At 35.1% G+C, this 14,288-nt stretch overlaps 1 protein-coding gene, 1 long non-coding RNA gene and 1 pseudogene across 4 annotated transcripts in view; 1 reads left to right on the top strand and 2 right to left on the bottom strand.

Annotated features, from left to right (window-relative positions):
- The window catches only part of LOC106867283 (ATP-dependent 6-phosphofructokinase), a 50,547-nt gene extending 43,010 nt beyond the window's left edge, over positions 1 to 7,537 (bottom strand). For all 3 annotated transcript variants that reach the window (XM_014912119.3, XM_089349738.1, XM_089349737.1), the window contains exon 1: positions 7,246 to 7,537. In XM_014912119.3, coding sequence (XP_014767605.1) covers positions 7,246 to 7,423 — 178 coding nt within the window. In that variant the 5' untranslated portion in view covers positions 7,424 to 7,537. The remainder of the gene's footprint in view (positions 1 to 7,245) is intronic.
- Positions 1 to 14,288, top strand: part of LOC128247273 (uncharacterized) — a 77,039-nt gene that overhangs the window by 41,441 nt on the left and 21,310 nt on the right. The gene's annotated exons all lie outside the window — the stretch shown is intronic.
- Positions 11,523 to 13,164, bottom strand: LOC149136749 (uncharacterized; annotated as a pseudogene).

Genomic DNA, 14,288 nt, shown 5'->3' on the forward strand with positions numbered 1-14,288 from the left:
CCTTTTGTTTTATTAATTTGCAATTGTTCACAGAATATCTTCAAACAATTATATCAATGGGTTTTGCATTTGGAGTTAAATTAGGAAAAGGTGTAAAGAATGCTGAGACATGAAATCATCCAAGTATTAAATCTGAGAAGAGATGATATACAAATAGTGACCAGTCTTTATACAACTCAGCATTCCAAATACCCATTTTACATATCCTCACAATCCATGATCTAACTCTTATATTTATATTCAATCCGAACCAAAAAATTCCTTCCGAGAAGTTGCTGAAATAGTATCCTGTTTGATGTTCTTTCTAACAATAGCATCATTTACAAAGCTATCATTGATAAATGCTAGCATTCTTTTAAGCTAAGGTCAATGCTTTGGCTCAAATTTGGTGTTTTATTTTCAGGTAATCTTGCAGAAAAAGAAAAAAAGCCAAACATTATGGAATTTTACATATACTGTTCCAACAACAGTCATGAAATTGCATTCTTTAGTCAGAAGTTTTAAGGCATGAAGCAATTGATCTCAGAAGCAAATTTGGTGTTACTCGTGTGTTAGGTGTTGGCGTCTCACAAAAACCTCAGTTACCAGTTCAAGGAATTTATCATTTTCTCATGAGTATCACAATATGTGATAATAGTTCAGGAGATAATAATTATTGATTGAGAATGAATTGTCTTGAGTCGGTTGAGATACAGAATGCATATCCATATCCAAATAGTTGAATGAATTGTTGTAAAAAGCAACAATGAGAGATTTGTATACCAAAGACTTTATTCAACAAATGATGCTACAACCCAGCACTTAGTTTAAGAAACCATTAAAGACACTCAGAATCATATCAAAGTAGATCTGCATGATTAGCATATTACTGTGATAAGTTTTTGATGACAAATGCAATACTTTATTATCATTATTCTTTTTGTCATGACGTTTGTGTGATATGCTTTAAACAACCTTAACTAATGAATGACATAACCAAAATTGACTGTATGATAATTATCATCTTCGATTTTCATAGGACATGAAGTATACTCTTTTCTTTTACTTGTTTCAGTCATTTGACTGTGGCCATGCTGGAGCACTGCCTTTAGTCGAACAAATAGACCCCAGGACTTATTCTTTGTCAGCCTAGTACTTATTCTATCAGTCTCTTTTGCCGAACTGCTAAGTTACGGGGACGTAAACACACCAGCATCAGTTGTCAAGCGATGTTGGCGGACAAACAGACACACAAACATATACACACACATACATATATATACATATATACAACAGGCTTCTTTCAGTTTCGTCTACTAAATCCACTCACAAGGCTTTGGTCAGACTTGCCCAAGATGCCACACAGTGGGACTGAACCCGGAACCATGTGGTTTGAAAGCAAGCTACTTACCACACAGCCACCCAGACAAATTTTGATTATCTTGGTACAAAATGTGTAGTCACAGAAACTAAGAACTATATCATTTTACTGATTCACTGTGCCAAAAGATTTAGTGAACAGATATATTGCACATGCTAACACCTACATATATCCAAAACTTTGTAAATGAATGTTCTCACAGACACATCTCATGTACTCGTTGTCGATGATTATTATATTATACAGTGTGTGTGTGTGTGTGTGTGTGTGTGTGTGTGTGTGTGTGTGTGTGTGTGTGTGTGTGTGTAAACATAGGCATGTGAGATAGAAGTTTGTAAACATATGCATATATAGATGCATGTGTATTTGTGAGATGTGAGTCCATATGTGTGTATATGCATGGGTAAACATCTGTATGTGTATGTATAGGTGTCTCTAGGAGCATGTTTTACCAGCAGTAATGTGTATATGTGTTCATGTGTATGACTGTATACAAGTGTGGTTTATGTTAGACATAAATGTGTGCATATAGTGTGAGCTTATACTGCATATGTGTGAATGCACATGTGTATAAGGTGCCAATAGCATATATAGCTGTTTCTGTTGGGATTTATTCATGTTCTTCAGGAATTCAAGTCACTTGCTAACAAAGTAACAACACTCCTTGAGTTAAGACAGTTCTCAGGGTCTGTTAACACATGGTTCAGTTAGCGTGCATATTTGTAGAAGTATGCACCAGCACTTACATTCTCTGTGGACATGTATCTTCAGTACATGTGTGTGTGTGTGTGTGTGTGTGTGCGTGCACATGATTACCTTTTGCATAAGTCTTTGTAGATGCACACAACCAAGTGTGTGCATATATTCATTTAAAGAATTTCAAATGCAGAATTTTTAGAATGTCTCACAAATTTGTACCATGCCACTAACACACATATCGATCATCATCATCATCATTTAACGTCCACTTTCCTTGCTAGCATGGGTTGGACGATTTGACTGAGGACTGGTGAACCAGATGGCTACACCAGGCTCCAATCTGATTTGGCAGAGTTTCTACAGCTGGATGCCCTTCCTAACGCCAACCACTCCGAGAGTGCAGTGGGTGCTTTTACACGCCACCAGCGCGAAGGCCAGTCAGGCGGTACTGGCAACGGCCACGCTCAAAATGGTGTATTTTATGTGCCACCTGCACAGGAGCCAGTCTAGCGGCATATATATATATATATATATATATATATGTATGACAGAAAATGGAATGAATGACATACTTCATTTAAAATCATTAAAATTGTTTCCCCATATTTTTACACCTTTAGTACATTGGTGAAAAGTTGTGTAATCATTATCATACATCCAAAATGTAAATTTCACCTCCTCAGGTGATTACTTAAAAACAATCAATCACCTCAGAATATGCCTTTTACAACTTGGATATATGATAAAAAATACTCCTCAGCACTTCATCACACTAAAAGTGTAAAAGTATCGAAAGAATTGTAGTGATTTTAAATAAAGGATGTCATTTGTTTCATTTTCTATCATTTATCTGTTTATATAAACTCCATGGATACTATGGAATTCCTGATGTATACATAGTAGCAGGAACATTTCCACTGTATGATGACATCAGGTAGCCAATAACTGTGGATGAGCTTGCAAAGCATTCTACAAGGTTTTTACTCGAATCTTATTTAACTTTGTGTGGGAGGGGGGTGTACGTCTGCATAGTGGTCAACTTCGAATATATATGAAGAAATACTGAATGACAGTGAGAAATGAAATGAGTTATTCATATCCAAGAAGGTTAATACATCAAAATAAATGCATTAAAACGTGAAATTTCCTCAAGCAACTCTAGTAATTATTATTGATCTTGTTTTAACCAATTTTCACAGTATTTGATCTGCTGATAATAAAATGAAATACAATGAACGAGGTGTGTGTGTGTGTGTGTGTGTGTGTGTGTGTGTGTGTGTGTGTGTGTGTTTAACATTGAATTAATTAAATGTTTTCTTTCGAAGTTGCTGAAGCAGTTCTGATAAGGTGCTTTCAGTGTTTTAGCTATCCATTGGAACTGATTCGTCTCTAAAAGAAAACAGCGAAATTACCCACTACAATACAACATAATCATGTTTAATTGAGGACGAAGTAAATTAGAGTAATTGGATTGACAGAACATCTAATCGTTAACAAAAATTTAAATAAAAACAAACCATAAACAAGAATTAGGTTCCTACATATAAAGCTCCAGGGACTAAAAATTATATATAAAGTAAAAGGAGTTACAATTATGACAGAAAGAAGACAAAATAAACAAAATAACCAAGTCCTAGATTTATTTATCATAATAATAATAATAATAATGATGATAATCTTATAACTTGGCGACTCTTCAGCAGAGGTCTGAAACTTTATTTCAAGAGACTGTGTAGCTAGTATGTTGTAACATTCATGCTTTTCTTGGGATTATTAGAAGTGTAGAATACAAATAGCGTTGCAATTTTGTTTGTCCCAAAATACGAAAATAGCAACAACCATTAATAAAATAAATGAATATTAATTTAATCGCGGAAACGAATTGTGCATAAATTTCTAGGCGGTGGGTTAGAAACATGAAATGGAGACAAACTTAGATTCGTAACAAGGAGAAACTAGTGATAATGAAGACTAAATATATCCTCTTAACACACACTTAAGGTAGTCCTTATCTGGTTGCTAGATCTGCTAAAAATAGCAGCCACGTCTCCTTCAAAATCATATCCTTATCGTTCTAAAGGATATATTGGTATAAAAAATATCACGAGCTAAGGGAGCCTCGATACAGTCGTTCGACTTGTTAGAAACAACAGTCAAATTTCCTCAAATTACATCCTACAGTCTTATCTTTTAAAATGTACATAGAGGATAATGTATTCGTAGGTATAAAAAAAAAAAAAAAAGTTGGTCATGGCTGAAACGTTTCTGATCATAAGCTTGCTCAATCATATATATATATATATATATATATATATATATATATATATATATATATTCCATAACTGACAACACCGAAGAGTGCAGAGATACAAATCGGGCTGCACCTCTAACATCCTGCCCTAGTATGAAACCGATTGGTAAGATCGGCCGTAATGGATGTATAATATCGTACACTTCAATTAATATATATATATATATATATATATATATATATATATATATATGCTGGAGTGAGTTGTACAAATATAAACAGTTTCAAAATTTTATAGACACTTATTTATCCAGATACTGAGTGATTTTGAGTGGGCCTATACACAGCAAAATCACTCGACATGCTGAAAACAGCAGCCAAATGTCCTTCAAATTAGACCCTACTGTGTTAAAAGAGGAAGGACACTTTGTGGGATGTGTTGTTCTCGCTCCAGTTATATTTAAGAAAAACAAACTGAAAAAAAAAGACAGTGCCAATAGTACTTGTAATACACTCTGCACTGGTTCTACTTGTGAAATAACAATGATTAAAACATTAAAACCATATTGTCTAAGGTAAATTAGACATTGGTATAAGAATACAAAGTAATTCGTTGATAAATGTGTAGATATAAAAATTGTCCTTCAACCTACTGTATAAGGTGAAGGACGAATGACGATTAAAAATAAATATAAACTTGACATTTCGTTGCGTCACTCGTACTAGTAGTGTTGTTCGAGAAAGAAGTAGCAGTTGCATATCGAATTCAACCTGTTATTTCTTACCCCTATCATCCACTTGTAAGAACAACAAAACATGTTAATTATATAACAAGATAGATTTTACTAGATGTTAGAAATCAGTAAGATTGTGATTATTGTCAATAATAATTACTGTTTCACTCTGACGTCCGGCTTTAGCATCACGATCAGACATATAGATGCAAGTATTTGGGCGAAGACCTTGCTGTGAGGATAATTTCCTCTTTTCCCTCCACTGATCTCAGGAAAAATAAAGGGTTAATATCTAGAAGGGTTAATAGATATTAACCAAATAAAGAGGGTCATGAATGCTGCCCTTTATCCTATAAGGAAGAACATAAAAATGATAAAAGATACAATAATGGCAACCCAAGTACATCACTGCTATTATCGACCTCGGAAGGATAAAAGAAGACAAATTTGTTGTCAACGGTATTTGAACTCGGGACATAGTGCCGGAACAAATACTGCAAGCAATGTTGTGACGACTTTCTAACGTTTCTTGCCAATCGACAACAGCAGCAATGATTTCTTTAATTTCTAACATTGATGCAAACCCAGAAATTTAAAGAAAGGATATAATTAATTAAATCCACAGTTCTTGAATGATATTGTATTTTTACCGATCTTTGACATACTCAACCAATTCCATAAAGAACTGCAACTAGCGAATTGGTAGTAGTGGACAAAATGAATAGTCACACTAAAATCTTGCATAATTATAACACACACAGCGAAACAATATTGACCACAGTAAAGATTAGAACTCAGAAAGTTAGTCTGGGAATATTGATTTCTAACTTTGTCACAAGCCTTCGCATTTGCACGAAGAGAAGTGTGTGGTGTAGTCAATTAAATCGACGCCGTATTTGACTTGTATTTAATTTTATTGACCCCGAAAGGGTGAAAGTTAAAGTTCACTTCGGTTGGTAATATAGACTAGAGTATTAATTTATGAAATTTGTTTTCAAATAGCAATTAGACAGAAAACGAAAAATGGTTTTGAATGATAATTAGATAATTAGTAATCGCTGTTACTGAAGTTAGAAAATAAATATTTATCATGATGTCCTTGGGGGTTATTTCTAAACTAGTGGAAGAAATTTCTCATTCAATGTTAAATGAAGATCTTCAAAATACAAATGAACAGTCATTATTTATTTACGAAAAGGAAATGGTTTCTGTTTAAAAAAAATGATGCTGAAGAGAACTACAATACTAATGTTGTTTAATAAATATATTGTTTAAAAATTAAATTATCAAAATAATAAGAATAATGTGATAGAAATATCATAGCAGACGATGCAATATTAACAAGGTCAGAAATGGTATTATTGCTGCCTTCATAATATTTTAGGATGGAGGGTATCAAGGATTTGTGATTTCGAGGTTCTGTGATTAAAAAAACAATTATATTTCATTTTACCACAGCGCATCTTGATTTATTTCTTGTTTTTTATTTGTTTTCGTGTTATTTTATTTTTTGTGCTTTCATTTATTAATTTATTCAAAATGTTTGGCGCAGGAGTGGCCGTGTGGTAAGTAGCTTGTTTACAAACCACATGATTCTGGGTTCAGTTCCACTGCGTGGTACCTTGGGCAAATGTCTTCTACTATAGCCTCGGGCCGACCAAAGCCTTGTGAGTGGATTTGGTAGACGGAAACTGAAAGAAGCCCGTCGTATATATATATATATATATATATATATATATGTATATATATATATATGTATATATATATGTGTGTGTGTGTGTGTATGTTTATGTGTGTGTATGTTTGTGTGTCTGTGTTTGTCTCCCCAACAACGCTTGACAACCGACGCTGGTGTGTTTACGTCCCCGTAACTTAGCGGTTCGGCAAAAAAAGACCGATAATAAGTACTAGGCTTACAAAGAATAAGTCCTGGGGTCGATTTGCTCGACTAAAAGGCGGTGCTCCAGCATGGCCGCAGTCAAATGGCTGAAACAAGTAAAAGAGTGTTTAAAAACATCTTGTGATGGCAAGTATCGTCAACAACAGAAAGTGGCTGATTGCGACTGGCTTGGCTTTTCGTTCATCAAAACAAAAAAGCAAAAGAAAAAATGTCGGGGGGAGAAAAAGCATCAATAAATAATCAGATTTCTTCTCTTTTTTTAATAAAAACAAAGCAAATAGATATCAAAGCTCATTATTACCTTGTGCATCGCCTCCACTGGTGAAAACACCGACGGCTCGGCCTTGATATGAACCCTTCTCAACATAAGCACCTTCTCGACCTGGAACTGCCATGACGCTGTCGTTACGACTAAATTCTCCTCGTAAGTTCTGAACCGTACTCTTCTGCGTTTTCACAGCAGTTTCCTTTGCTTCCATTTTTGGTGTTGAAATGCTTATCTCAGGTAATTCACAACCAATCAGTCACTTACTGGATCTCTGTCAAGCAGCTACTAAACTGCTATCTCGCAACCACTATCTCCAGTGACCTTTATTTTCCTCACCTTGAGAGATAAAGTGAAGGTCGTATCGGAAACGAACGAAAATTGACGGAACCTGACGAAACATTCCGAGAATGTCGTAAAATGTATATTGCTATTGTTAATTATTTAAAAATATATTTTACATATTAAAAATATTTTTAACCATATGAAAACTTTATTTTATTTGAAAATAAAAATATTCCAATTGCTATCAACCGTGAAGTTAATTTATTAGCATTTATTAACATTAATATTGCTTTTATGTTAATGTTTTTGAAGTATATTTACATATAAATATTTTTTAACAATACATAAACTTTATTTTATTCATACTTCATTAATAAAATAAAATATTTCAATTGCTTTCGAACTTGGATTTAATTTTTTTACTATTTATTAATAATAATATTGCTTTAAATTCATGTATTCTTTCAAACTTTTCTGGTGTGCTTACAAAGAATATCCAAAATGAATACAATGTCTGCTTTTAATTTGGTATAAAATGTTTTTTTTTTAATAATGATAGAAAAAGACATTAGATTTTATTTGCAGTTGGACTGTACTACGAAAAAGACAGTGTAGGGACAAAACAGTAATTGTATTAATTCTTCATTAGCATACGTGTACCAGAACATAAATATATAAATCTTCCTTTTGTATTTATGTTTTGGTGATCATTCGCTACCATTCATTGCTTTATTTTTTGAAGCAAATTCGTAATATGAAACCTTATTTTTTTTCCAGTACCAGAATCTAGTTACTATAGGTAAATAGTATTCATCTACATTAATTACCGGCGCGACAGATACTATTTTTTTTCTCTTTTTTCAATTTTGTCAGGAGTTGAGTTTGAGGAATTTTGACCAAGCTATCTATTACAAGACTGCTATTTTATTTCATTGCGTACATCAAGGTTACTTTACGAATTTAAAGGCAACAGAACGTGACTGTCACCATTTGACCTGCTAGAAATAACAACTAATCACCCTCAAATCACAACATAGCATCCTAAATAACAGAAAAACATATTGCAGTTTCTGGTATTATACAAAAAGATAGGTAGCCACGGACTGAATTCCTTCGATCATAGGTCTGTTCTCACCAGACCTAAACAGTAATAACATAGGTGTTAGTCTACCTTCTTTAACTAAATCATGTAATATATATGTAGTGAAACTACCTATCGCCATTAGATACAATCTTCTCATTTAAATATAAACACGCGCGAGCGTAGCGGAGAATCCATCTCCTTGTCATCACGTGACTGATTAATATTCGAAGCGGCAACTTCTTCGAACCGTTCCCGCCAGAACGCAAACTGACCAATCACGGCCCCTAATAAGGTCACGTGATAGAGTATTTTTCTGAAGCATTCGGGAGCCGATAATTCGCTATAAATAGAGCAACTCATACCCAGCAAATTTGTCTCGGTTCAGTTTCTCTATAGAGACTGTTCCGTGTACTACACGACGGCAGCCAGCGACATATCAACAGCTTCGTCCAGCCAACGATGACCACCGCCGTCGCCACATCAGCAACACGAGTCTACGACTACTAACCAGCATCATCGTCATGACCAACATGATTCTACGATTACTACTAACCAGCATCAATCTCCACCAGCGTCTACACGACTTTCTATGTACACCAAACTAAACCACCGCGGCACATCTCTCTCTTCGATTCTGTTAGGTGACTTAGCTTCACCACGATAAATAAACAGACAAGAATCTCAGCCAGCGACGAACATCTGTATAACAAGAATCACGGCCCGGCATGGAAGCCACCACATCACAACTAGTGATCAGCACTGCCACACAGCCTCAACTCACTTCTTTCACATACAGACTCATACTATTGTGTACTCAAGAACTGGTATAAATGCTCACGTGTTACTGACTCTTTCTATCTGCTGTAATAACTCACATACACACACATGTATCACTCACATACATACTTTTCTTTGTATGACGGCCTGTCTTTGATTATGTTCTTATATGTTGCATTCACACTCTCACATACATCTTTAACACTACAATAAATATTTCTGTTAATCATTTTATACGGTTGCCTTCTATAGTCTTCATTACTGGTATTTACGAATTCACATATGTTATCGTAGTATAACATATTTTGTATATCATCTCTGATATATTATTTTGTGTTCGACTGTGTGACACGTTTAAGTAAAAGGAGTCCTCTGTTTTTCCATTCGTCACCATTTCTCCTTTTTGAGTTCGCACAGTCGTTCTTACGTATATATATATATATATATATATATATATATATATATATATATATATATATATATATGTGTGTAAGCTCGCAAGGAATGAAGCCAGTATGCTCCGTTGGATGTGTAATGTCAATGTGAATACCCGTCAGAGTGTAAGTATCTTGAGAGAAAAGCTGAACATTAGAAGCATCAGTTGTGGCGTGCAAGAGAGACGATTGCGCTGGTATGGACATGTGGTGAGAATGGATGAGGATAGCTGCATGAAAAAGTGCCACACCCTAACAGTTGAGGGAACCCGTGGAAGAGGTAGGCCCAGAAAGACCTGGGCTGAGGTGGTGAGGCAAGACCTTCGTACATTGGGCCTCACCGAGGCGATGACTACTGACCGAGACCTTTGGAAATGTGCTGTGCGTGAGAAGACCCGGCAAGCCAAGTAAGATCGTTGCCAGTGCCCCTGGACTGGTTCTTGTGCGGGTGGCACATGAGATGCACCATTTTGAGCGTGGCCGTTGCCAGTACCGCCTGACTGGCTCCTGTAGGATTTTCGAGCGAGATCGTTGCCAGTGCCCCTGGACTGGCTTGTGCGGGTGGCACATAAAAGACACCATTTCGAGCGTGGCCGTTTTCGTGCGGGTGACACGTAAAAGCACCCACTACACTCTCTGAGTGGTTGGCGTTAGGAAGGGCATCCAGCTGTAGAAACTCTGCCAAATCAGACTGGAGCCTGGTGTTGCCATCCGGCTGCACCAGTCCTCAGTCAAATTGTCCAACCCATGCTAGCATGGAAAGCGGACGTTAAACGATGATGATGATGATGATGTGTGAAAAGATAAACAGGCATCTTCTTCCCAGCTGGGATCAGCAACTTTCTGTTACGGTCCACTTTTGATTTTCCTTTTCACATTTAGCAATGATCAATATGTATAATATAAAGCTTATATATAAAAATGTTCCTGCGTCTATCCCTTTCATTTCCAACACTGACAATGCTTACTGGAAGCAAAAACTTAAATCGTGATACAATAGACTATCTAAAAGTCATCAACTGTTCAAGAGGCACGAATACATTAAATTTGAAGTTTGTTCAGAAAAGATCTGTCACGCATAGAGAACATCTCAGTGGCCCACCTGTTGTCCTGCCTTGCTCAGCAGAGATGGACGGGCTGCATGAAATTATATGATTCGTCATGAGACAGGCCGCACTACTAAACAATTTCAGAAAGTCCCACGGGCTGCAGTTTGCTTATGACTGTTCTACAGGATCGATCGAACTCCTAGAAATAGCAGCTAAATGTTCCTCCAGTCAATCACAACCGTCTTAACAAAAGGAAGACACATTGGACAATGTAGTTCTAGATGTCAAAAAGACAACCAGGGGTTGTAAATAATTGATCAGAACCTTTCCAATCCATTATTTTCTTAGCATTCAATTAATTTTAATTGGAATACAGGCCAATCAATTATTGCAATTAATTGTCAATTATTTTGCCGAAAGTAAAAACACCATATATTTTGGAATATTAGCTTCGATTTAGATAAGAGCTAAAATGATAGGAAAATAAAAGACATGTCTTATAGTTTCAAAAAACTTTATTATCAGAAAACGTTCGAAGTTCAGTTTTATTGGTTTAGAAAAGGAAACAAAGAACATGTATACTCTACATTGTACAGTAGTTGAAAAACAAATAAATTGAAGGTCTTTAATTGAGAGTTTCTCAAACGAGCAGCACAATTAAAAATGTTCTAATATAGCAAAAGATCATGAACGATTGTATATTTCTGAAACTAGGTCTTCATCCCAGGAGGCACTATTGATTTTTAGAAATAATTGCATTTCTAAATTCTTTGGTGTTTAGTATTGCCGAAAACCATTAAAAGTGTAACCTGCTGAGCTGAAGAAACGTTCCAAGATGTTGGACGTTGGTAACAAAAATCTACAGTTCAGATATTGCTGAGGTGAGATTTTATCTTTTTTGTGTTTTTTTTCAAACAAATTGAAGCAAAATAGTCATCTTTTACAGGTAAATCAGACTACTATGATGTGTCTGTCACCACTTTCAGCTGATGTAGAGCAGCTACTTCATCCACAGTTAGCTCTTTTTCTGCATGTTGTAAAATTTCCCAACTACACTTTCAAAATTTGGACTGTGCACAATGGCTACCGATGGAAGCAAATATTTTTAAAATTCCTTGTAAGGATACACTGTGAGAATTTCATCTAAAAGAATTCTAGCATCTCCCAAATCTGTTTCTATTCATTGCAAGTGTAACTTTCCTAAATTGTCTTTTAGAGTCCACAAATCATTATGATCACGTGGAGTCAACAGATAATCAACCAGCTTTGGATTGCCTTGAAAAGAGTCTAAAAATGGCTTGAGTTGGATGTTCCTCCCAATCATGTCATAAGTACTGGACCAATGGGTTTTATTTCTTTCTATAGGTCGAAAAGGCATTTTTTGCCAAAGTTTACCTGCATGTTTTAATGATTTTAACTTGCCCATCAACATATTAATTTTATCAAGCAGAAATTCTTGCTTGTTGAGATAAGCAGAAACGAGCTAGATTGAATTTATGAGAGGCACATCCAATCAATGATATTCTACACAAATTTGCTATAGATTTGTTCACTTTAGTATTATCTCTGGTAATAGCTACATTTTCTAAATTTTTGTTATAGACACTTAAACACACACTCTATTAATTCAATGTAATCAGAAGCAGTGAATGATGTTTCACTTACCATTGGCGAAAATGCCAACAAAACAGTGCAGTAGTCATTTTTATAATTGCACAAATAAGATGCAAAAAGTCCAATGAAATGTGTTGAACCCTTAGTTCAACACCAATGAAAATTTACTTGGAAGTTCATCAGATATTTTCTTTTTCACTTCTTGAGTAAGTTTCTCCATGTATTTCTTTATGGTCACATTTATCATTCTTCCCAAGTTTGTGAACTTATGAGTCAGTGGGTCTTCAGTAAAGGCAAACGGTTTTAAACCAACACATACTTACTCAATCCAACCATAAGCATTTAAGGCATTAAGGCTGACCAAACTACTTCTTGGTGAAAGAAAACTCAATAAAGATGGTTGTCCAGTTGCTCGTGTAGTAGAATACTCTGGATGCTGTTTTTTTTATATGATTCATAAGATTTGTCCATCCAGTTCCTTTTTTCTGGGTCAACTTTTCTCCACACTTGCATTTCCATACATGTTCACTGTCTGTTTGGTTAAAATATTTTCTGACGATTTGTTCATTTTCATGTGGCATGGGTTAGTTTAAAATTCCATTGTCTGTTTTGGCATGGCTTCTACAACTAGATGCCTTTCTTAAAGCCACATGCTTTACAGTGTGTACTGGGTGCTTTTTATGTGAGATTAGCACCAGTGCTTCTTATGTGACACCAGCACTAATGCTTTTAAAGAAACACCAACACCAGTGCTTTTCACGTGACATCAGCACCAGTGCTTTCTATGTGGCACCAGCATGAGTATCTTTTATGTGGAATCAGCACCAGTGCTTTTAACATGACACCAGCATGAGTGCTTCTTATATAGCACCAGCACCAGTACTTTTTAAGTGGTACCAGCACCAAATTAATTAGAATTAAGAATTAATAACTGTTGGGTTGTCTGGGAAGTTTGTGCCGATTTTTAAAAGAAAGAAAAATGTCAATAAATACTTGCCATTACATTTTTAATCAGACAAATATGAATCATTTTTTTGAACAATGCATCTCCATCTTTCCTTTAACTTGAAAATACCCTCTTCCCAGAATTGAGGTAGTTTCATGGCAAATAAATTGACACAAACTTTCCGGACAACTCAATATTTATGAAAATGTTAGATCCATTCTGTGTCATAGAAAATTCCTTACTGGGTATACTTTAGATTAATTGCTAAAGAAATGTGCTTCTCAAACATTCTAATATATTATAGGCTAAGACATGCAGCATTCAGCCATCATCATCTCCATCATTATCATTATCAACAAACAGTTGTAATCTTTAAAATGTGCTATGTTTATCCTTAAGAAAATCACAAAGATTCAGTGAGTCAATAGTAATTGCAATTTCAAAAGAGTCAAGTAAATAAAAGATAAAACTCGTCCTAGATAGGATGTTAGTCTACTGTCGGTGAAGTAGGTAAATATCTCTAAAAGGTCTGGTGAACTTTTAAGGGACAATGACCAACTCATGTTTGGTGGCATGTGACAGATGAGAGATAAATCTGCATCTGGATTAAAATACCTGATTTAATACCCATTCTCAGTAGATGGGTGAGCTGATGCCATGTAGATAAAAAAAGACACAATGAAGTGCTTGTAGTATATTTGAATCCATGAGTTATGAATATTTAGTTGAGTACTTTATCAGTTCTGGCATTTTTCTTGGCAATTTTTATTTACAAGTTTTATCTCATTTTTGCACCTTAATAGTCTTACTTAAATATATATATATATATATATATATATATATATATATATATATAATGAAATAATTACTATGAAGCGTTGCATAGAATA

This window comes from Octopus bimaculoides, chromosome 3 (assembly GCF_046866305.1).
Source record: "Octopus bimaculoides isolate indiv1 chromosome 3, ASM4686630v1, whole genome shotgun sequence".
NCBI classification, from domain to species: domain Eukaryota; kingdom Metazoa; phylum Mollusca; class Cephalopoda; order Octopoda; family Octopodidae; genus Octopus; species Octopus bimaculoides.